The 24,351-nt window shown below is 45.9% G+C and overlaps 1 protein-coding gene across 3 annotated transcripts; it reads left to right on the top strand.

Moving 5' to 3' along the window:
- The first annotated feature begins 3,599 nt into the window (after positions 1-3,599).
- On the top strand, positions 3,600-15,428 carry TP53INP1 (tumor protein p53 inducible nuclear protein 1). Of its 3 annotated transcripts, none has more exons than XM_082276847.1 (4): positions 3,600-3,684; positions 6,774-7,057; positions 7,581-7,929; positions 12,006-15,428. In XM_082276847.1, the coding sequence occupies exons 2-4, from the start codon at positions 6,946-6,948 to the stop codon at positions 12,253-12,255; spliced, it is 711 nt and encodes a 236-aa protein (XP_082132973.1). In that variant the 5' UTR covers positions 3,600-3,684; positions 6,774-6,945; the 3' UTR covers positions 12,256-15,428. The 3 variants fall into 3 exon arrangements, with proteins under 3 accessions (XP_082132973.1, XP_082132972.1, XP_082132974.1); XM_082276846.1 differs by having other exon boundaries at positions 7,578-7,929; XM_082276848.1 differs by lacking the exon at positions 12,006-15,428 and adding an exon at positions 9,628-10,117 and having other exon boundaries at positions 7,578-7,929.
- Positions 15,429-24,351: the final 8,923 nt, after the last annotated feature.

Below are 24,351 nucleotides of genomic sequence, written 5' to 3'. Positions count from 1 at the left end.
TGTGATCTCTGCTAACTCCTATCAATAAACCCAGAATCATGCATGGGCTTGTGTTATTGGAAATATAAATGATTCCCTTGCTCCAGAGATCTCTTCAGAATACTTTCTGTAATACAAATATGAACGTCAAATTCCTCAAAGGAAAGCCTGTTTCTGAGTCAATTTTTGTGTCCAGCAAGCCCCAGACGTAAGTGACTGTATCTCTTTTGCTGAGGGCCTGATCTAACAGCTCTTCGAATCAATAGAAAGGCTAATTGATTTGAAAGGCTTTGGATAAAGCATCTAAGGCCACAACCGGCACTACTGCAATCACCAGAAAATTTATCGTTGATCTCAATGAGTGCAGGATGAAATACCTGGGCTCTTGCTCAGCAGGTATTTGAGTCCACACACATAATTTATTTCATTGTAAACAATTCATATGCCTACGTACTTGTCAGATATGGAACAAAAGTGTGATGACTGCCAGGCTGAGAAGAGGGTAGCTTTCAGAACTGCCTTTCTCCTGCCAACAACAATGATATTTGAAGGAATGAATAAGCAAGTTGTTTCCACCATTTTGTTACAATAGAGAATTAAGAAATAAGTGAAATGAAAAAGAAAGAATTTGAGAGCAACACTACAGAAAGAGGAGAGCTTCTTGTCTCGGCTTTTGAGACAAAACTTCAGGAGGAAACACTCCGGAATGAGTGATCCTCCCCTTTTCCTCCAATGAGACAAATAGGTCACAAGGAGTGACAGTGGGAAAAAGAAACCAAACTCTTTATTAACACATGAACAAAACAGGGTAGAAGAGGATAAAAAAAAAACCCCTCAAAATACAACAAATTCCTGGAGAGGGAACAGACACACGGGCTCGGACCAGCTGGGGTCGCCCCCGCAGGCTCCCCAGACCAGCAAGGAGAGAAGGGAGGCAGGGAGGCAAGGGGAAGGAAAGGGAAAAAAGAATAAGAAAAAAAACCCCAACAGAACCTTTTCCCAGCTAGCTGGAACACAAAGGAAGCCAAAAAGCAGCCCAGTGCTCCCAGCACACTCCCTCCCGAGCCCTGCCGAGCCCCTGCAGCCGTTGGGCCGAACCGTTCGACTGCCCCATCCCCCGGATCCATCTTAGAGGCACAGCGTCCTGGGGCATTGAGAGGATGGTTAAGGAATAAAGCAGCTTCATAACATCACCCCAGGACACTTCTATTCCTTCAACTGCTTCTCAGTGGACTTTCGAAAATATAAACAGCGACTTTTTATCTCCATTAGGAGTCTGAGTCTCAAATACAATCCAAGCTTTCCTAGGGCTTGCCTACACTGGAAAAATACATTATGTTAATTGATTAACATGTAATGCTTAATATAACAGTCAGTATAAACAAAGACTAAGGCTTTGACATTTTTTGTTGTTGTTGACCCAAGGTAACCCGGCTGCCAAACATGACAGTTCTTGTCTACACTAAGTGGTTTGTATTACCTTAATTAATGGGTTCTAACACAATGTAATTTTGCAATACAGATTAGTCCTTTGGGGCATTTATTCTGTACATTTAATTTTCTGTCTCGCCTATCTTGAATTTGCAGATATGTGCTGCTTCTCCCCTCCCCCTTCTATCCTGAAACCACTATCATTGAAAATTGAAGAGACTTTGTAGGCATTCTCATTTCCTGCTTCAACTTATAAACTGAAAGGTCAATCAAACATGCTATTTGTTTATGTGCCTTGATAGTGCTGATGTTATAAAAATAAAGTTGATCTTGTAATTCAGGAACTGCTTGTTCTGCATAGAAAAGGATCATCAAATACCAATTAAAATTGACATTTTTGCAAAAATATTGCAGATTGTACAACTAGCTGCTTTCTTGGTCAACTCACACAGCCTATTCCCAGCCACAGGAAGGCACTGCAGCATTTTTCCAAAATCTACTTTCTCCATTTAAGAAAATGAAGAAAACAACAACAACAACCAAAAAGAACAAACAAACAAACAAAAACAAAACCCCAAAAACAACCGAAAGAAAGAGAAAGCAAAAAAGTAGACAAAAAAGATATCATTAAACATTTAGGTTATAAGATCAAGTTTATCTGGACTCTAGCAACTGACACACTCATGCTGCACACATAGTATTTTATTACAAAATGTTATTATTTTGTAAGAAACCAAATTCCTCAGCACTACTGAAACTATGAAAAACCCTAGATTGGTAAAACATGTTGCACGTAAAATGCTGTTTGGCTACAGCTCACTGATTCATTTCAGCATCTTCTGAAGGACACACATCCTTGCCCAGCCAGCACTTGGTGCAGTCTGAAGTGACTATTAACTCTCTGATATACTCGGTTCTATTAAGTGACTGAAGGTGTGCAGCACAGCCACACCAGCTCTCCTGTGCTGTAACTTCCCTGTCTGGAAATTCCTTTCTGAGAGATGAGCAGCTAAAAGGAAAAGTGCTGCATGTACATTCATTGCCTCTTCTTTTTTCCTAAAAGGATAGGGTAAGTGATCTAATGCATGAGCTTTCTAGGGCTTTACATCCATGACTTGGAAACTTTACAGCCCAGCTAAGGTGCTTCAGCCTAAAAAATGTTGAGGGATGTGATTCTTCTCCTATACTCTGCTCCCATAAGACCCCACTTGGAGTCCTGCATCTAGTCCTCAGCACAGGAAGGACATGGACCTCAGTACAAGAGAGAGATGAAGTTCCTGGAGCAAGTCTAGCAGAGAGATACAAAGTTGGTCAAGGGACTGGAGCTCATCTCTCTTACGAAGAAAGGCTGAGAGAGTTGGGCCTGTTCAGCCTCGAGAGGAGATACCTGACAGGGGACCTCATCAATGTCTATCAGTCTCTGAAGGGAGGGTGTCAAGAGGATGGAGCCAGGCTCTTGTCAGTGGTGCCAACAATAGGACAAGAGGCAATGGGCAGAAACTGATGCACAGCAAGTTCCACCCGAACATGAGGAAAAACTTCTTTACCATGCAGGTGACCAAGCACTGGAACAGATTGCCCAGAGAGTCTGTGGAGTCTCTCTCACTGGAAATACTCAGGAATCATTTGGACAGAGCCTGTGCCATGTGCTCTGGGATGGCCCTGCTTGAGCAGGGAGGCTGGACCAGATGACCCACTGTGCTCCCTTCCAGCCTCACCTGTTCCGTGATTCTGTGACCTGTTGGAGCAAGTTCAGAGGAGTGACACCAAGATGACTGGAGGGATGGAGCACCTCTCCTGTGAAGAAAGACAGACAGTTGGGATTGTTTAGCCTTGAGAAGGCTCCAGTGAGACCATAAAGTTTTTCATGATGAGAGTAGTGAGGCGCTGGAACAGGTTGCCCAGAGACGCTGTGGTTGCCCCATCCCTGGAAGTGCTCAAGGCCAGGTTGGATGGGGCTCTGAGCAGCCCGGTCTAGTGGAGGTGTCCCTGCCCACAGCACGGCCGTGCAACGCGGTGATCTCCGCTCCCTTCCAACCCAACACCGCGGGGGCGGGGCGGGGGCGGGGCGGGGGCGGGGCCCGGGGACTCCGCCCCGCCCCCTGCGCTGCCCGCCCGCCCGTCACGTGCGTTAGCGACAGGCGGCGGCGGCGCCCATTGGCGGAGGCGCGGGGGGGCGTGGCCGGCGGCCGGTCCGTCAGCTGCGCCGGGCCCTCACAACAAAGGGCTCCGCGGAGTCGGCGCGGGTGCGGGGCTGGGGTGATCGTGGTCTGGGTGAGTTCGTTTTGTGGGGAACTGCGAGCACCAAGCGCGCTGCTGGTGTCCCGGGTGTGATCGTCTCCTGCGGTCTGAGCGGTGGAAAGCAGCAGCGGCGGAGCTCCCGTTTTTCTGTGCGCGCATCCCGGCTTCTCTCCGCTGGGAGGGCGCCGAGGCCGGGGGGATTTGGCGTTGTCCCGGCTGTCGAGCAGCCGGTGCTCTCGCCCGCCCCCCGGTCAGCGTCCGGAGCGCGGCCGGGAAGGTGCGCAGCTGCTGCGGGCTCTGCCGGGTCAGCCCCGGCGCCGCTGGAAGCGGCTGTGTGGAGCCTCCTGGTGGTGCTTACAGAGCTGCGGGCGCGGGGGGATCACCAGCTCGGCTCTCTAACACAGGACTGCACAGGGATTGGGAGGTGTCTTTTTTTGGTTGTGTTTTCTTTTTACTTAGCACATATCCCATCTCCTCTGCTAGGTTAGAAACCAAAAAAAAAAAAAGGAAAAAATACTTTTTTTAATGCAGCGATACTGTATTGTTGACGTTTATTGGATGTGTTATCTATAGCAGCCTCTTAATCATTACTGTAGCTGAGTCAGTTGTTCCCAGGCTTGTGTTTTCCTGACAGTTCCCAAGAACTCGAAAACCTCTCTCAGCCTCTGTCCTGTTTTCCTCCCCGGACGATGGCCCTTGATAACAGCCTAACTTCTCTTTTGCTTTCTGGCTTGCACAATAGCACACAATCATGGCCTTTTTAAAGGCACTTGGCCAAAAGGATGTCAAAGCATCAACCTCTTTCTAAATGTGCCGTGGTTTTAAGCCCAGCTGGAGATGAGACCAAGACAAAATGATTCAGTTGTCTTTTTGCATCCTCCTTGGGGTGGGGGAAGGGAAAAATGGGACAAACTGCTTTTGATCTACAGAAAGTCATTTGTGGGTCAAAAGCTGAGGTTTGTTTAGCTTACATTCTCAGGAACAGTGATCTTTCTCTTATTTGTTAAGAGGTTAATTATTTTATGTTGCTGTGGTGCCTCGGGAGCCTTACTAGAGCTCTCATCTTGCTCCACTCTGTGCACAGAACAAAAAGACAGCCTCTGCCTGGAGGTACCTCCAGGCTCGGTCTAGGAAGGAGGCAATACACGTGTGGGAGTACAGGGAAAGCCAGTGCTGATCAGCAGCCACACAATGGCTCACTAGTTAGCCTAAAGAAAAAACAAACTTATTTCTTCATAGGCCTGGTGCCAGGAGAGAGTTAGGGAAGGATGTGGAAGGTAACTGGAAAGATACAGGCTTCAAGCTTTCACTTAGAGTTCATTTCCTTATCTGTAGCAAGCTCTCCCTATGACTGAAGCACTCAAACCACCTCAAGAAGGTGCTTAGGAGCACTGTAGACATTTGGCATTTCCTTAGGTAATCCATCCAGGGCTTAGTAACCTTAATGGTTAAAAGTGTTTCCTGCTAGTAACCACTGAAAGTTGAACTTTGCTGCAGTTTAAAGCCACTTCTGCTTGCTCTGGGTAAAAGAAGGCAATAAATGCTTGCCTCTTTCTTCACATAATTGACTACCGTTGTAATTTTTTCCTTCCCTCTGTTAAGTTTTTCCATTTTTTTAAATTTTATTGATTTTCTTTAGATTTCTGATCATCTTTGTAGCTCTCTTTAGGAGAGCCCTGATGTTTCATTTTCAAGTGTAGTCCTTAAAAATAGACTTGTATCACTATTGCAGCTGAGCCTGTTGTTTCTAGTCTTGTTTTCCTGCAGTCAGTTGTTTCTCTTGAGGAATTAGACTGCATAACTTCTTGAGTTTCACTATACCTTTTCATATTGCTCCTGAAGACTGCTTAAAATTCTGCTGCTATCCTTTTGTGCTGTCTGAATAGGGAGGAAGCTGCATAAATGTGTACAGAAGCAGTGCTGCATGGGGCAAGTGTTTGTCCTTAAATTGAACAAGTAGGTGATGGGGTCTGGTGTCCTGGGATAAGATGACACAGGAGGGCCAAACAACTCTTTAGTGTGGCCTGAGAGTTCTAGGGTGAAGCAGGGTATACTGGCCTTAAATAATATTCTTTATGGATTGTATCTTTTAGTATCTGGGTTTGTCTACTCTCATGTGTCTTACTCCCTTTCTGAATGCAGGCACTCATACATGTCTTACATGGATATATTCTTTCCTGTTTAATTATCAAACAGGTATTTCATCTGTAATAATTCTGTGATGATTCAAATATTGCTATAGGCAAAACTAATTTGTAGTTAAGTTGGTGACTATTTTCCCCATAGTTTTTACTTTTTCAGCTGCTTTAATAGCTTCTATTTATTGGCTTATACTTAAATATCAAAGGCTGTTAAGTGTGTTGATCTGAGGTTTTTAAACATTCAGCTTCTTGGTACTAATGGGTTTTTTTGTCTTAACTGCCAGATGCAGAGGTCAGGCTTATGGTGACCATCAGATTTAGGAGAGTGAATTGAGAAATAAGCACTGGGTTTAGTTAAACATACCTGATACTTTTCCATGTTCCTTAGATTTAGGATACATGACTAGTTGGGTGGTTGCTGTGAAAATTATCTCACTGGTAACTCTGTGGTGTACTTTGAACCTGAAGACAGGATGTGTCTTGCTACTGTGTTAACTTGTAGTCAGTGGCCCTGAAATGTGTGTGATGGAACAGAGAAGAAACACTGCTTAGGGCTTCCCTGGGAGCCCTCACAGGGGGATCCTCTGTGTCAGGAGATGAGATGAGTTGTCTGAAGCAGAAAACATGCCCTTACCCTTGGCATCTCTCTGACGTGGAGGAAGACAGGCAGGGAGCTGGGGGAGCATAGATGCAAGAGTCCTGTACAAGAGTCCTCTCTTCCCTTAAGGGAAGCTGAACAGACCTTTTCTTGGGGAGGAGGATTGAAATAAAGGCAATCAGCTCCCAGGAGAGGCCTAGGACTGGGGTTTTTGTATGTATCTAGCTGGGAGGGGATGGTGAATGCCAGTGAAGCTGCCTCTCCTCTTTGGGGAAAAATGTTCACTGGTACCTCACACTGCACCAACAATGGGCTTTTAGTTTGTTCTCTAGGGCTGTTACTTGTGTCTTTGTCATTAAGATCCTTGTCACCATTTTTTGCAGGTTTCACATAAACTGTTTACAAGTCATGCTTCTGCATGTCCCGTACCTAAGCTGATAAAGCATCTTTGCACTTTAATCTCAAGTCTATGCCACTCTGCTAGTACAGTGTGAGCTGTGCCTTGAACCTTGGATATAAAGACCTACCAGCCAAAGTCTTGTTCCTGCCTTAGTAATGTTCCAGAGGTTAAATAACATGCTCATGGGAGAGATTGATAGCTTGTCCAGCCAAGAGCCAGAGTTCAGCGAGAAAGAAGATGACGAGTGGATTCTGGTTGACTTTATAGGTAAGATACCTGTCAGACATAAGCTCTGCCTTTGTCTTGCTCTGGCTCTTGCTTGTCTTACTCCATGTGAACAAACCAGTAGCTTGGGGAAACTTCATCTAAGCAAAACCAGTGTGGGATTAGAGTGTAGGGTGTCTTCCAAACAAATGTACTAATACTTGTTGTGCAAATAGGTGAGAAAAGTGGTGTCAGGTTTATAAGCCTGACACAGGCTTCAACAGAACCACTTGTACAAATAAAATATATTTGACTTATTTTGCAATTATATAGCTTTACTGATAACAGTTGTTTCACATTTCTAACATGGCTTGTCTGGGAACTCCCTTTTCCCCTCCCCTGCTTTTAAAAAGTAAAAACTTGTGTATGTGCTAACAGGGCTTTTTTTTTTTTTAACTGTTTTTTTGTTTACTATTATTTTTTTCATATCCCATTTCTTGCTATGTGCAACCTTGTTGTTTTCGACCTCCTGCGATCACCAACATCCATTGGTTCCTCTCCACTGACAAATGGTCCCCTACAGCAGACACTTGCACTAATTGCTCCGTGGAAGAAGCAGACATTGTTGAAGCATCGGCCACGGACAGCTCGCCCGTCTTCTCTTGTTTATCATCTCCCTTGGAACACTTGCCGGAGGCCAGCGAGTCTTGCTTCATCCAGTTTGAGTCGTGTCCTATGGAGGAGAGCTGGTTTATTACCCCTCCCCCATGTTTTACTGCAGGTGGATTAACCACTATCAAAGTGGAGACCAGTCCGATGGAGAACCTCCTAATAGAGCATCCCAGCATGTCTGTGTATGCTGTCCACAATACCTGTCACAGCCTTAATGAGACTGGATGTGGGGATGAGGAGTTTCACAGCCCAGGTAGTCCCAGGTATGTCTGAATTCTCTTGTCAAGGACATCTGGTGCTGAAAATATCTGGTTTCTACTTGTTCAGCTTAGACACTTAATACTGAACTTTCCATCTTATTTCAGAGGAGGTGAATAAAGCATGAACACTACACAAGGTGTGTAGAGTGGTCGGGTGCCTGCCCGCTCAGAAAAATGTTGTACAAGATGACTGTGTCAGGAAACAGTTGAGTGTGCTATTTTGGCACTACACTCCATAAATATTTTTATGGAACCTTATTACTCCCTTGCAGAGTATGTTCCAGTCGTGTTGAAACTGGTGGCAGTTAACTGCACAGCCACTAACGTAGATATGAAAGCACTTTGCCCCCTCCATAGCTGTGTGTGTTTTTCATAACTGCTAGTCAGTACTCTTTCAGTCACCTTGTGAGATGAAACACAGAACTTTAATTATCCTGACAGGGAAGTGGTTTGGGATTTAGGTGAGAGGATTCTTAGGGCTTTTTTTTCATTCCTCAACCTAGTGATAGATAAGGACAGGATTAAGTTTTCCCACAAGTGGCTTGTGGAACAAAAGCAAACTGAAAGATTCCAGAAAACTTAGTCGCCTTAATGTAAAAATTTGTGCTGCAAACTTCTTACCTTACTAAAAGTAGAAGTTGTGCTTTTTGGTTTTGGGTCCTAAAAATCTATCCATGTGGGTTTATTGTAGAGGCACATTTGCCATGCACTGGCATTTTTTGGTGTTTGTGTATACAGCTATACAAGTATAGTATACATGGATGTATGCAAATAGAGTATTTCTTGGCCATTATGACTCCACACTTGCCTGTGCATTCACTGATTTTGAAATAATTGGGTGTTTTGTTAATTCCAGTTGATAACAAAGACTGACTTTTCATCCCATCTAGTTCTTAAGTTTAGAAACAATAATACTAAGGAAAAAAATCACAGTATACTAAGCTTTGATACACAGGAAGAAATGAGTGTAGCAGTTGAGTTGCTGTAGGTAGATGCCTATTGACTTGTCTGATCATCTCCTTGCCATATTTAAGTTCTTAGTACAAAGAACTAAGGTGGCTTTGAGATGACATGCTGCTGTATAATGTTGAATTGTATAGTGCTGATAATATTGATCTTGGAGTGGGATTTGTGTAATTATTTGGGGAGGACAGTTCACGATGTTAAGCATCAGGGGTCTAGCTTAGTTAAATTGGGGGAAACTATGAGCAGCAGCACCTTTAAAGTGAGGGTCTGAAGGAATCTGCAGGAGTACTGTCGGCTGCAAGGCATGCCCTAGCAAAAGACAGTAAGCCACTTTATCCAAAATACCAACTTGCAGTGAATAGTAACACTCAAAGTTGGATACTGACTTTTCAGTCACTTCAACTAGGGATACCGATGTAAATTCTTCCAGAGAAGAATCCTGTCTTACATTACATACAGTACAGTTAAGCTTCTTTAATATGTGGAGAAGCTAAAGGTGTGCTCTTCAGCTGGTGTGTAGTTAAGTTTCTTCACGTTGGACTCTGTGCTGTTGCTTTGTCAAAGGATCTAGGCTCTTGTACAGGGTTGTTTGTGTGACAACTGGAATAAGACTTAAGTCTAAAGCTGAGGTAGACTGCAGAATTTGGGAACATTGATTACACTGATATTGCAGTAAGTTTCAAAAGCTGTTTTGAAGTCTCTAGTGGTTTAATGGTTGGCGATTTAATATTGTAGGGCCAAGAAAAGCTGCTTAAGGCACACTGGCACAGTAAGTACTGCTGTTTTGGGACAGTGCTTTTTGTTTGATCAGGCTGCTAGCAACACTGCTTCCTCTAGAGCCTTGTCTGCCAAAGCAATACTGGTTTTAGGACTAACCTTTGTGCCAAATGATTACTTGATCAAACCTAACTACATCTGCTTTAACAAGCCAAAATGCTAAGTGCAAAAAAATTACTGAAATAGTTGGGTTGGGGGTCTGAAGCCTTTGATATTTCTTGTGAGGTGTGGTTCTGTAGCACAGTGAGCAGGACACTTCTGCTTTCTAGCAAAATAGACACTGGAAGCGCAGCAGTGAATGTGTGTAGTGATGGTCTGGCTGAAGACGCAACCCCTCTGAAATCCCATTTTGACAATGTGATGGAGACTTATCAACACGTTCCTCTTGGTGCATGGAACTCACTAGTGCCAGCCTACCAAATGCACCTAAGGTACCAAAATGCTACATTTTGGAAGAGTATGTGGCCTTTTAGTTAATTCAAACCACCTCTGCTATCCCAGTGTCACTTGATGATGACAAATAGAAGAGTGTTGGTTTGCAAACCATTGCTGGAAGGGTGTTTGATAAGAGGGGGGGAAAAGCTTAAGTATCTTCAGCCAGCAAGTTTAAACCATGTTCTTTCCTTTTGTGGAGGAAATATCTTTTCTCATTTTAAAGTCCTTTCAAAGCAAAAGGATGTTGTATAAGCCTCCCTATTTGTCAGATTAGTCATATTTCTCCATAACAAAACCACAAGTTTGTATTAGCAGTTGCTGCCCTTTGCTAGCTAAGGGTATACTTGGGAAATACAGGTTGCAATGACTGTGGTGTGGCTTCCTGACTCCTTAATAGCTTTCCCCAGAAGGGCTTCACTTGAAGTTCCACTTCCAGCACTGTTGGATGTCCTAAGGGATCACTCCACATAGAAAATAGTAGTCCCATATTTGCAGGTACCCTCATGTAAATTAAACTGGTGTAATCTGCAAAGACTGTATTTACAAGGCACTGTGAATTGATTTGTGCTTGTTATTCACTTTATTTTTGCTTGATATTTCAAATGCTAGGTTTAGGACAATATCCAGTGAATAAACAGGGGAAGACCAGAATGTCACATATGACTGTTCTGCAGTCTGTAGTCTTTAGTCAGTCTGAAGCTACCCAGGGATCCAAAAGCAAGGCTAGGATATTTAAAATAAGAAAAAAGTAGAAGGTAGAGAGTATTCCTTGATAACAAGGAGTATTTCCCTGTGGAGTGGGGGGAGGCAAGAGAGTTTACTTCATGTCAGGCACCTGCAGACTCCCAGAGTAAAGCTACAAAGGGCATACCATGGGCATGGCAGACCTGATTTATGTCTACAGAGACATCATAAAATAATTGCAAGTTAAGCTCTTCCAGAAGAGACTTTATCATAGTCATGCTAGTGCTGAAAAACAGACTTCCCAAGAGACCTCTTGCTCATGCCTGAGCAAGTTCCTGGTCTTGCAGACATCTTTCCTGGGCACCACTGACCAGTTGACAGCTGGTTGTTGGGCCCTGAGTGGGGAGACAGAAGGCAAGAAACTCTGCTGCCCCTGGTCTCACACCAGCTCTAGCACTCAGATTTGGGTTTTGCTTTGCTTTTAAAATGGCTAGAGTATTTTTAACTTTGCTTTGGAAGTTTCAGGAAATGCCAGTGATTGTTCTGTCAAGTGGGGAAGTCCTTTTTCAATATGTCAGTCGCTGCTTGCGTAGGCTGCTGGTTTGTTTTTCACTAGTGCATGATGAAGCAAGGGTTTGCCAAAAATGCTGACTCACTGCTCATGAAATTGAGGGGGCTGATTGAGGAACAATCCTTCTAAGTTATTTCTCATGTGTGTCACAACTGGTCTACCTTTGCATTCCCCTGCATGAACATTGTTTGGATTTACTTGTGTGGTGGCAATTGAAATGCACTTTTGTTAGGTGCATCTGTTTTGAGGCTGAACCTCCTGTCTTCAAGATGACTTTAAACCAAACTTCGCCAAGTGAATAACTCTCAAGTCTTCTAAAGCTGGAGCAGTGTGACACACCTTGTCTTATATTTCTGATCTGTATTACATCCTGGGCTGAGGGAGCTGGTGTGGGGAAGAAAGAGCACAGTAGAGTAAGACACCAAAAGTCCAAAGGCTGTTGTGGGGCCTTCACACAAAAAGTGAATTAGCCACACTACACATTACTTACCGGTGTGGGTAAGTGCCTTGACCTCACCTCAGCCCAAATCTCTGTCCAAAGGGTACCCTTTTGAAATGCTGGATATTGATGTCCATGTTCTACCCTTTATTTTGCTTGTCTTTCCAATGCACCTCAGTAGTGACTGATACCTTATTACACTTCTAGACTGGAGGCCCGAAATGAAACAGGACAGAGTGTTCACTGCTATGTCACGGCTCTTGCTACTAGTTCAACTTTTCTGGAAAAAAAAAAGAGCTTTCGTCCTACCCACTGGATAAAAGAACATAATGAAAGACACTACATCAACAGAAACAGTCTCCGTCGCCAAAACCTTACCAGGGATTGCCACTCTCGGCAAATCAAGCACAACGGACTGTTTGTTCACCAGCCTTGCCAGCGTCAGTTCAATTACTGATGGTTTTTGGTGGTTTTAATCTATGGTCTAATTGTTTCTTAGGTTGTTCTTGTTTTCATGTGTAGGTAGGTGTGGTCAATCTGAAGCTGATTGTCAATCCCTCAAACACAATCATAACTAGTGTTGTATTATTTTCAAAAGGCACATAAATCTCCAAACATCTTGCAGCAAGTTCTAAATGTTGATGTTAAATATCAGTGTCTTGGAAGCCTATCAGTACGATAGTTTGTGTGCTGTTTTATAAACTATGATGTATAGATGGGTTCTTAGTTGGTATTTTAAAGAAACTTAACTGAGATGGAAATCATTTTGCATTAATCAAAATGGATTTAGAAAATTTGAGGTTAGCCATATGCTTTAATGACCAGTACTTGACAGCTTGTGTATCTGTCTGTATTCAGCATATATGATTACTTTCTAACAAGGAATACTATAGCTGCCAGTGGATATTACATAGCTGTGCTGGGCTGTTTCAAGAAGGACATCTCATCTAAATTCCTAGAACTTACTTGTGTTAGTGGGGTCTGTGTAGGTGTGCTTGGATGCTTGATGTGGATATTGAAAGAGGGTTAGATGTCCCACCAATATTGTTGCAGTACAAGAGGGTACTGGTGTTATAGGTGTAGTACCTCACAGTGGAGTGGGAAGAAAAGTGAACCTTTGGGTAATGTGCAGATGCACAACACAGAGAACTGAACTGGGTTTTACTTGGTAAAGTTTGAGTTTCTCTAACTCCTTTCTCTAGCTATTTCTGTCTTTGAAACATGTATTTCCCCTACCCTATCTCATTTAATCTCTAGTCTAGTTAAAGGAAAAAGATGGTGGATTGACCTTCTTTCAATCCCATCAGTAGCTGACTGCTCTTCAAAGAAGTCAGGCTGGTGGACAGCTATTCCTGAGCTACAAATTGCTATTAGATTGTCTCATATTTACAGATTGAGAGTAGCTCAAAAGTAGCTAGAAGGCAGCTTTTATTCGAAGTTCTCCTAACTTTCTCTCTTTCTCTCTAAGAAAATGAAGTCCAAGTTAATAGGGGCTGGAAATGAAGGGTGGTGTGAGGCAGGGAGAAGTGGGTGCTGAACTAAACACAGCGGTAACAGAGTGTATAAAAGTTGATTGATCAGCCATGGTTGTTCTCCTAGCCCAGTGGAGGCAGAAAGACTGGGTAGCAATTCCATGGGCCAACAGGAAAGAAAAGCCATTCAAAACTAGCAAGTCCGTTTTCTTAAGAACCCTGTGTGAGATGTTTTGGAAGTTGGCAGGCACTGCCAACTACAACTACAGGTAAAGTACCATTCACCTGTTAACAAAAACTGTGTGTTACACAGCAGCCAGCAGCATACTGAACCCTGATAGATTGATCTGGGAAGTGGATTAAATGGATATGAAGGTAAGGAAGCAGAAATCTGCACTGAAGAAAGGGGGGAAAGAAACGTAAGTTTATCTTCCTTTCTGCCAGTGCTTAATGTGACTTGCTATTTTCCCTTGTGTTTAGTACCTAGGGCATTAAAGTGTTAACATTATGCTCAACTGTGTCTTCCAGTAGTCCTTATATAGAAGTTGGTATAAGGAGTCATGTGAGCAGCCTTTGAAATAAGGCAAGGTCAATAATGAATTTTTCCAGGTCTATGAAGTATTTAAATTCAGCCAAATGCTTAAATTTCACTGAAGCAAAACCCCAACAATTCACATTGACCTTGATGTAGTGGTACTGTTGCATGTTCTGCAGCTGGAATTGTTGTGGAACCTACTTAGCATACAGGGAACAGCATTTATAAGCTCTGTTTCAATGCAGATGTGCTGCTTCACTGGAATTAGTTAGGATTGTCACAAAGGGATGTTGAAAATAATTAAATGTATAAAAGCAAGAGGTGCTTTCCTGGATACACTAGTTTTTTGGTTAGTTGTTTTTTATTTTTTTTTTGACACATTGAATTCACATGGACACTGAAAGAAAACAAAATTGGTAACATCATGCATTTCCCAAAGAGGTATTTTGTAACTGCTCTTTTCAGTAGTATGTGCCCATGTCCATGCAACAATTTTCGTGTGGTCCAAACACTTTGGTTTATCTACAAATAAGTACTCTTACTTGCCTCAGATTATCTACCTTTATCACTCCAACTTTGTCTAGCTTAAACTTTATTATCCTTGCTGCCATCTTTCTAGCTCAGGAAAATTCTTTACTTTCCTGTATTACTTTTCTTTGTATAAAAGTAACTACTTTCCTTCAGCTTTAATTTTCTTAAAGTGAAATGAAGGAAGATGGAGTCTTCACCTCCCTGTGTTGGAAGGAGTAAGTAATCCCTTAACTCTGAATGGGGAGATGGAGTTGAGAGTATAAGGCTCCCAGGCATTAAAATGAGAGCCTTGGTCTGTTCTTCTCAGTAGGCAAGTAAATGCAACTTTAGACTGCTCCTAGAATTGGGAGATACTGATCTTTTTATACTGCATTACTAGATGACTTTCTGGTGATGAAAACCTATATCTTTCAGGATATAAACTATTTGCACAAAGCTGTGCTTCTCAATTTGTAATATTGGAAACCATATTATTGTGTGAGATAGTACTGCATCAATGGCTTTTTGTTAATTTGTTTTACGTATTTATGTTGATCTAGCCCTGGTTTGTGCCTGGAGCTATTGGGCAATTAGATTTGTTTTGGTTTTCTGTTTTAATAGTGAGCTGTGTGGCTTTTTATATGGTTTTTTGAATTGTATTAAAGTGTGTGTTTTTTCTTGTAAAAGTGGAGGCCTTGCACTGTCTCATACTGATTGATATTCATGAATCTTGCTGAAATTGTATTTTCATATGTATTGGTCAATGGACAGATTTGCATTTTAAACTGTGCCTTCTACACAGCAAACTTGAAGATTCAAAAGGGACATTTCAGTTGGGATTAATACTGTACATCAGTCTATGCATATATGGCAGCTTCTCTCCAGAGCCACTTCTCTATTTGTAGCAGTCCTTTTGATATGGAAGAATGTGTGGCTCTTATTTTTAATAGTTTAACACAAGCTGAAAACAGACAAAATACAGCACTTTGCCAAAAAAAAAGTAGCATTGCTTAACCAGTGTGTATTTACTAAAGTGATCTTCTGTATTTTGTTTTCATAGTGCATTCTGCGCACTGGGGGAAACGTGATCTTAACTCTCAATAAAAAAATGGCCTATTAAAAATTGTCAGTCTGTTCTTTAATGCTACAGGTTAGTGAAAATCCAAATGCTGAGCACCCTGTCCCAGTGCTTGCTTTAGTGCAGCAGTTCCTCTGGGAATCGGTTTGTATTGCTGATCAGGTGCTAATGTGCATCCGAGCAGTGTTGCACATCCCTGCTGACTGCTGCCTTTCCTGATCAACATGCAGGAGCTCCGTAGGCAAGCAGGACAGAGATAAAAAACACATGAAAGGTGCATGGGGTAGGGAATTTTTTCTGTATCTTGGCTGAACCTCTCTTGTTTCAACTCATGCCCCACTGCCTATAATTTCCCTGCCATGTACCACCATGAAAAACATCTGTATGGAAGACTGCTGGTACAGGTATCCTGTGAGGGGGACAGAGATCCTGTGCAGATGCCTAGGAATGGGGTTAGGGAAGGAAAAGCAAAGCTGAATTTAGTGAGGGTTGTGGAGGACAATAGGCCTTCCACAGATACACCAGCTGCAAAAGGAAGATTAGACGAAGTGTGAGCCTGCTGCTAAGCAGGACCAGAATCCATGTGACAAAGGACATGGAGAAGGCTGAGGTACTCCATGTCTTTTTTGCCTTGGTGTCTACTGGGAAGACCAGCCTTTGGGGTTCCAGTGGGAAATGCTGACACCAGTGGGAAATGCTAAGGCAATGAAGATTAACCCTTGGATGAGAAGTCTCAAGATAAGAAATGCTTAGAGAAGTGGACTATACACAGTTTTATGGCATGCACCCATGACTGGTGAAGGAGCTGACTGATATGTTTGTGATGCTGTTCTTAATTATCTGAAAGGACTTGGCAATGGACAGGATTCCTGAAGGCTGGAGTAAAGCAAGTGTCCTTCCTATCCTTCCTTTAGACAAGAAGATACAGGGGAACAAGACTGTTCCCTTGATGCCTGGGAAGATAATGGAGCAAATAGTCCTGGAAACTATTTCCAAAATGAACAAGAAGGTGATTAGTAGTAGCCAGAATGGATTTATGGAAAGTAAAGCATGTCTGACAACCCGATAGCCTTCTGCTACAGATGCCTGGCTCAGTGGATGAGGGGAGAGTGGATGTTGTTTATCTTGCCTTTGTCAAAGCTTTTGGCACTGTCCTCCATAGCATCTCCCCAAAGCGATGAATTATGGACTGTGTGACGCAGATGGTGAGCAGGGGTGTTGAGAGCTGGATGAACCCTGTGTTCAAAGAACTGTGATCGGTGACATGAAGCCAAGCTGAAAGCTTGTTTTACTGGTGCATCCTATCAGTGCAGGATCCTTACACTGTTAGCAACCTTCATTGATGGTCTGGGTCATAGGGCAGAGTTGTTTATGCACCAGGAGGCTGTGCTGCTATTCAAAAGGACCTTAACATGGAGAAATGGGCGAACAAGAACCTCATGGAGTTCAGAGAAGGGAAATATGAAGTCTTGTACCTGGAGGAATAAAAACCCCAGGCACCAGGCCAACTGATTGGAAATCATCTTGGCAGAAAAGGGCCCTGGGGGTCCTGGTGGACATGAAGTTGAGCATGAGCCAGCAGTGCACCCTCATGGCCTTAAAAACTCAGAGCTTCCTGATCTCCATCAGGCACAGTGTTGCCAGTAAGGTGGAGGGAGGCGATCCTGCCCCTCCACCCTGGACCAGTGAGACACATCTGAAGGGCGTGTCCAGTGCTGAGCTCCAAGAACAAGAGGGCATCTATAGGGCATCCAGCAAGAGGCCAGGGAATAATAGGATTGAAGACTAAAATTACAAGGAGAAAATGAGAGATATGATTGTTTAGGCTGGGGCCGAAAAGTCTTGGGGGGTCTTGTCAAGGTATATAAAAAGCTGAAGGGGGAACAGACTCTTCTCTGGTGGTGCCTAGGGAAAGGGCAAAAGGCAATGTGTGCAAGCTGAAATACAGGAGATCTTGAATGTAAAAAATGGGCTCAGTGATCTTCTCCAAGTTGCTATTTTGGCTTTTTCTGAAACTATATGAATAAGTGGGGGTTTTGCCTCCAGTCAGTGGGGATCCTTGATCTCTGTGGCTTTCCAAAGATCATGGAGAGCGGCCTTGAAATGACAGCAGCCAGCTCTCTCAGCACATTGGATACTGGCTTCCATGGATTTGTATGGGCTGAATTGTTACAAGTAGTTCCTGACTTAATTCTCACCCACCAAACAAGCAGGTGACAAAATGATCTATTTAACTGACAGCAGTGAAAATGTATTTGTGCAACAAAGCATCCATCTTCCCAGAGCAAGAACTGAGTAAAATCTTTCCCTTTGAAATGTAGATTTTATCCCGTACATTTATCAAAGCAGCAAGTCTATGCTGAGAGCTGTACAGTATTTTTCAGGAGAAAGTTTGATCAATTATGCTTGTATAATTGTATCCATACAGATAACCTAACATAGTTAAGCTGATAGTGTTCCTCTTGGGGGTGCTTATTTCAGACCTAAAGCAACTTTTAAAATTTAGCTTGGACAGTCTCCAAAACACCATGAACTAGTGTTTTTTGAAACTTCTCTGTGCTGAAGCAAAAATGTTCATATGAAGGGTTGTATCAATGTAACTATTGGCTTCAGTTCTCATTTTACATTCTAGTTTTTCTGTCTATATAAATCCTTGTATGTCTCTGATAGAGTGTCTTCATCAGTGTTAAGTGTCAGAGAGAACCATAATTACTGAATGACTTGATGAGGAAACAGTGTAGTATCTGCTTTCTTTGTCTCATTGACTTCTGGTGCATAACCCCAAAATACTGGGACTGTTACTGAGTGATGCTTGCAAGGAAGGTTTGGGTTTTTTGGAACACATAGGAATGACTCTTCAAAAGAACATGCTGATGCTGCTGTGGCACTGTTGTTCCCATGGTCTGGTCATGATATATCAGTCTTAGAGTGAATGAGACTGAACTGAGACTTAACAGGATACGTTTAACATTTCTTTTTTGTGGCCAGATTTTTCTTGATGACAATACTGTTCTGGAGTTACTGCTGTATAACTAATACTTCAGAAGTTAGTCTCTTGACTTGTTCAAAAGTTGTCTGGGCAGACTGATAACTGAACACTCAAATACCTTAATAAGGCAAATAACTATTGTAATTTCATGAATAAACTAAGGAAAAGGAATAATAAACAAAAAGCCCCAAACAGATAAGAATAACAAAACCAGGTTATGCAATGCAAACCCACACCTCTTCTGCCATGTCTAACCCTCACAAAGAGCTTGTAACCATCCAACCATGTCAGCCAGCACTCCCAGGTCCTTTTCTGATGGACCACTTTTCAGCTGCTCTTCCCCAAGCCTGTAGCACTGCATGGGGTTATTGTGACCCAGGTGAAGGACCCAGCACTTGGTCTCACTGAATCTCATACCTCTGGCTTTGGCCCATCAATCATTCCTCAGTCTCACACCATAGATAGAAGAGCTAGAACTGAAATTCACTTCTGGGAGTAGACAAGAGGATACTTCTGCCCATGTCAGTCCCTCCTTTCTTAATCAAGATCTCATCTCCTTTGTTTACCTTGCAAAAATTGACAGCTTGTGGCTGATACCCAGATATCCCAAAAGCCTGAGGCCTCCCTTCTCTTTTCCTCCTCTCTCTGCTTCTAATTCTCTGTAGAGCCCCATTTCAAGGAATCTACAATTCTTTTAGCACTCTGATAGATGTATTTTTATGCATAATGGTATTTTATTATTATACTGCCCAACTAGGTCACCTTGCTTGGACACAACAATTTGAAGTCTATACAAGAGAAAGTATAGACTTACAGCACAGCCCATGTCTGCCAGCTGAGATCTGAAGCCTGCTCCTGGACACTAGCCTGGATTCAGAAACTCCCTGGGAGAATAGCAGTATTGAGCACACAGTAACTGGATTGATCCTCATGGCTTTAAATCTTGGTAGATTCCAGGCTCCTTCAAATAGATCCATAAAAGGATAACCAAGAAAAACAACCTCAGGTGTGTAAACTTGCAAGGAAGGCCTTAACACCTTCTCTGGAACATACCTACAAGTGGTAATTGGAAAAAAACCCACTAGACTAATCTAAAAGGACTTGCCGGATCCCAGCGCAAACACTGCTCAGCAGCAGTCTGTTTCTAGAAGCTTAAAAAAATCTTCTTTGACATTCATCCTCCCTACAGAGGCATCCACACAGTGAAAGAGGATGTACTGTGTGTCAATCCACTTGGAAATATCCCAGCATGGACTGACTAACTTCAATTTTATTGCTGCATCAGAAGGTCAGTGTGTAAGCTTGCATTAAAATCATAATTTCATTGTCTGCTGCAGGATTTGATTACACATTAGCTTCTGGGGTTTGGGTTTGGTCTGGTTGGTTGTCTTGTGGGATTTTTTTACTGATGAAAATTTGTGGGAAATGTTGCTGGCAGGATGGGGAATGCTCATGGGACCTGGTGCATTTTCCACTACTGAATCAAAACCACAGAAATGTGGCAGGTGACCTGCAGCAGCTCACATCAAAAGGTCTAGAAAAATGAGCAGCATAGCCATTACAGTCTTTGTGCTGAGACCTATTCATGGCAAACCTGACCCATTCAATTTTTAGCTTTGCAGTATTCTTCTTTCACAATGCACCATGGAACTTACTCCTGATGTACCAAATCCACTTTGCTGCTTAAGCCTGCCTGCCAACAAGCCCTAATTAGGCGTCTGTGAAGGGTGGAGGTTTTTTAGTGGAAAAAGATAATTTGTCTCTCTTCTCTTGCTAGCTGAGGTTTCAGTTATTTTTAACAAATTAGATATGGTAGTATTTCAACTTCAGCAAGTCAGTTAAAGGCTGGAGGTCAGTTAGGTCAAATTTGCCCAAATTCAGGGACTGCCTTTTCTCTGTAGTCAGTGGAATCGGAGATGAACTTCCAGACAGCAGGATGCATCTTGCTGGTAGATTTCGGAGGAAGTCAACTAAAAGAGATAGCTGCATGTCTGTTGCAGGCATCCTGAACTATGACATGAGTTATATTTCTTGCAATGAGCTGATGCAATATATTCAGTTGACAAAAGATTGTTTAAATGGCAGTGAGATTTGGGCTTTTTTGCATTTCTTTTGAGCCACAACTAGGAGATTTGCTTCATGACAAAGTCTGGAACAGACATTTTGCAGAGCTGAGGAGGCTGGCTGGCTGCAATGTCTGTCTTGCACATGTCAGTGCCTTTACTTGAAGTTTGCAGGAACTGTTGTCCCCACTTCATCAGGTGCTGTAAGGACACACAGCTGAGAGATGGCCCTTGGTGCCCAAAACTTGTGACCTGTTAAACTGCTGTCAGGGATCCTACTGTGACATCTCTGCCTTGGTGGGCTGCACTTCTTTTCTCTTGCCCTTTAAAATAGCAAAGCTACCACAGGGTAAACACCTGGTTACTGTGTTTAATTACTATAATACATACTTGGAGGCAAAACCTATGTTTACTCTTTAATAATGTTACACTTGGGAAAAGAAAAATAAGTGAAAAAAAAAAAAAGATGTGGATTTACTTAAAGGCAGCCATGGCTTCTCTTTGTGCTGATATGTGCTCAGCGCTGCAAGAAAGTGTCAGTTGTTCCTCATCAGCAAAATGGCTGTAGGTGCCCTGCACTGGGTGTTTTAAAAAAAAGTGTCTGCTTAAAGCATTGCTAAGTATGCGGTGCTGTGGGGTTTGGTTGCAGGAGGTGTGATGGCACTGAGGGTAAGCTTCAGCATCATCTCCTGTTGGAGAAGGGGATTGCAGGGTGGGTGCTCCTGCAGAGGGCCCTGCTGCCCTTTGAGAGGAAAGATGTGTGCTAATGTCTTTACAAATTATTTGATGGGTGAAGGTGTGGGTGTTAACGTCTTTGAAATGGGTCTTAATGTCTCCACTGACTTTGGGCAGTGGATTTGTTGCAGATCCCAGACAGCTTGGCTCCTGAAACAAACAAGGGGTCTGCACAAGCCTGAATTTCTGAACTTTGGGGTAAAAGAGTAGGTTCAAGGGGGGATATGTGGTAGGCGATTCGGAAAGGCTGTACCTTCCTAGTACCTCAGGGAAATGAAGAGGTCATCATGCGGCCGGGAGTTTAGAATAAAAGGAGGCTGTGCCCTCTGAAACCCTGAGAGAGAAAACCCCGCGGGCGTGTGCCCCAGTGAACTCTCTCCCTTTATTCAAATAAAGTTGAATGACTCCTCTGTCTCGTTTTTGGACATAAACCTCTGGTGTTTGTGGATTTTTCTGACACTTTGGACACGGTGGGATCCTGAGGGGTAGTGGTGGGCCTGGCTGGCAGGTATGGAAAGCTGATGTGTAGGGGATAGGGCTTGCCTATGGGATATCATGGAGGCTATGCTTGGGGGAGGCTTGTCTTCTGCTGGCACAGAATCACAGAAACAATTAGGTTGGAAAAGAGGTTGGAAAAGACCTCTGAAATCACTGAGTCCAACTTCTGAATGAACACCACCGTGTCAACTAGACCATGGCACTAAGTGCCACATCCAGTCTTTCTTTCCTTGAACACCTCCAGGGATGGTGACTCCACCACCTTCCCGGACAGTCCATTCCAATGGCTAATCACCCTTTCTGTCAAGAAATTCTTTGTAATGTCCAACCTCAACCTCCTCTGGCGCAGCTTAAGACTCTGGCCTCTTGTCCTGCCACTTGTTACCCAGCAGAAGAGGACGACCCCTACATAGCGACAACCTTCTTTCAGGTGATTGTAGAGAGAGATAAGGCCTGAGCCTTCTCTTCATCCCGCCCTCGTGCTGTGGGCTGTGTGACAGCCGGCGGCCGCCCCCGAGCATGCCGCGGGCTGTCGGTGCGGTGTCCTCCTGGCGCTCTCACGGCAGCGAGGTGGCGGAGGGGCCCACCGGCCGGTGCCGCGGGGACACTCGGGGGGCCGCGCGCTGACAGCCGCGCTGGCGGGCGGGGCGGGGCGCGCGGGGCCGTGTTTACATCCCGTGCCGCGCACGCTGCCGCGGCTCCGCGCGCTCCCATTGGCGGCCCCGCCGGCGGCCCCGCCCCGGGGCGGGCTGGCTGAGCCCCGCCGGGCGCGCGGGGCCGCCGGCGGAGCCGCCGCTGTCTCGGCGGGGCCCGGGGCCCGATGGAGCGGAGCGGAGCGGGGTGACGGTGCCCGGGGTGCCCCCCGCCAGCGGGGCCGGGCGGCGGAGAGGTATCGGGGCAGCGGGCGGCGGCAGCGATGGCAGCGCTCCTCCCGGCGCTGCCTGCCGCTCTCCCGGACTCCTCTGCCGGCGAAGCCGGGGCAGCCGGGCCGGGACGCGGGGTGTCTCGCGGGGCGCGGGGGTCGGCGCGGCCCCGTGGCACAGGGGCGGCGCTGGGGCGAGCGGGGCGCGGGTGGCGGACGGGCGGGGGAGCCGCCTGCCGCCCTCGCACATGCGCAGCGCGGGCCCGGCCGCGCTATATAGCGGGTTGGCGCCGGCGCCAGCTGAGCAGCGCGGCCCGGGCGGCAGTGGCAGAGGTGCGCGGGGGTCCCGCCGGTGAGGACGGGGGCTGGCTGGGGGATGGTGATGATAATAATAGTAATAATTATGATGTTAATAGTGACGGCAGTGATGATGGTAGCGGTGGTGATGGTAGCGGTGGCGGTGTTGAGGATGGCGGTGATAATGGTAGTAGTGGTGGTAGCGGTACCGGCAGACACGGTGCCGGTGGTGGGGGATGTGAGGGGCGCACTGGCGGCGGTGACTTGGAGCGGTGAGGCAGGAGCGGTGACCAGGAGCCGTGACCGGGAGCGGCGAGGCAGGCTGCCCGCCCGCCCGGGCAGCGTTTTGGAGGGAGAGTGGCTGAGGACAGCCTGGGGGGAGATGTCCCCGCGGGCAGCCCCATCCGCAGGGAGCGGAGAGTGGCGATGGCCCGGACGGGCACCCCCGCCGGGAGCAGCTCGGCGGGTCGGGGTGCCGGCGGGATCCCGCCATCGGCTGCCCCCCGCCCCACCGCTGAGAGCCCCGCGGGGGGCGGGCTGCCCGGTTTTGGAGGGAGCCCGGCGCGCTGGGGGCGGGGATGCCGGCCGAGCAGCTTGGCGGGCTGACCCCGACCGCCCGCCTGCGCCTCACCCCGGCGGGTCCCGGCTCCCCTGCCCTGGCCCTGGGAGCGGGGTGCCTGTGGGGACACCCTCTCACAGCTCCGGTTCCTGCGCTGGGGGGTCCCGCTGAGGGGTGTCCCGGCGGGGGGTGGGTGTCTCCCCGCGTGTGAGGCGCCGTCCCGGCAGCCCCTTCCTTCCCCCTCAGGTTTTGGAGGGAGCCGCGCTCTCAGCCAGGCGGGAGCGCAGGGGGGGGGGGGGGCGGGCGGGGCGGCGATCCTGCCCCTCCCGCGCCCCCCTCAGCACCCTCGGGAGCGGGTGGGTGTCTGATCGGCCCTTCGGGAGGGAAGGGCGGGCGGCGGCGGTGCCCCCAGCCCAGCCTGACCCCGGCACAGGCCGCCGCCGCCTCCCCGCTCACTGGAAATTGGCGCGGAACCGGCGCGGCGGGAGCGCGGGCGGCGGCGCCTGGCCCGGCCCATCGCGGCCCGGCCATCCCGGCAGGTGTGGGGGCATCGCCCCGGAGGGACCGGCAGCAGCAAAACGTGTGTCTGTGTGGGTGCGTGGAATGGAGGGTGTGGGGGGGCTAGAGGGGTCACAGCCCCAGGGACTCCCCACATCCTCTTGTGAGGGAAATGTCCCTTTATAACTTCCCTGCCCCCACCCCCAGGCAGCCTGAGCTAAACTGCCGGCATACCTGGGCACCCTGCAGCAGGACATGGAGCTGTGTGTACTTATATACCACAGTCATGCTCTGCTTGGGCATTCCTCAGGCCAGTGGAATACTTGTGCCCTTCTATTTGAGCTGTGTAGAGCATGCTGCTCTTTGTGATGAGTTCATGACACAAAGCAGGGAACCTGGTTCTAGTTTTGTGAGGATGCACTAACTGAGCTTATCCTATTACTTTGATCCAGGTAGA

The sequence above is a fragment of the Coloeus monedula genome (assembly GCF_965178545.1).
Source record: "Coloeus monedula genome assembly, chromosome: 1".
NCBI lineage: Eukaryota > Metazoa > Chordata > Aves > Passeriformes > Corvidae > Coloeus > Coloeus monedula.
This window is presented reverse-complemented; position numbering and strand designations above follow the sequence as displayed.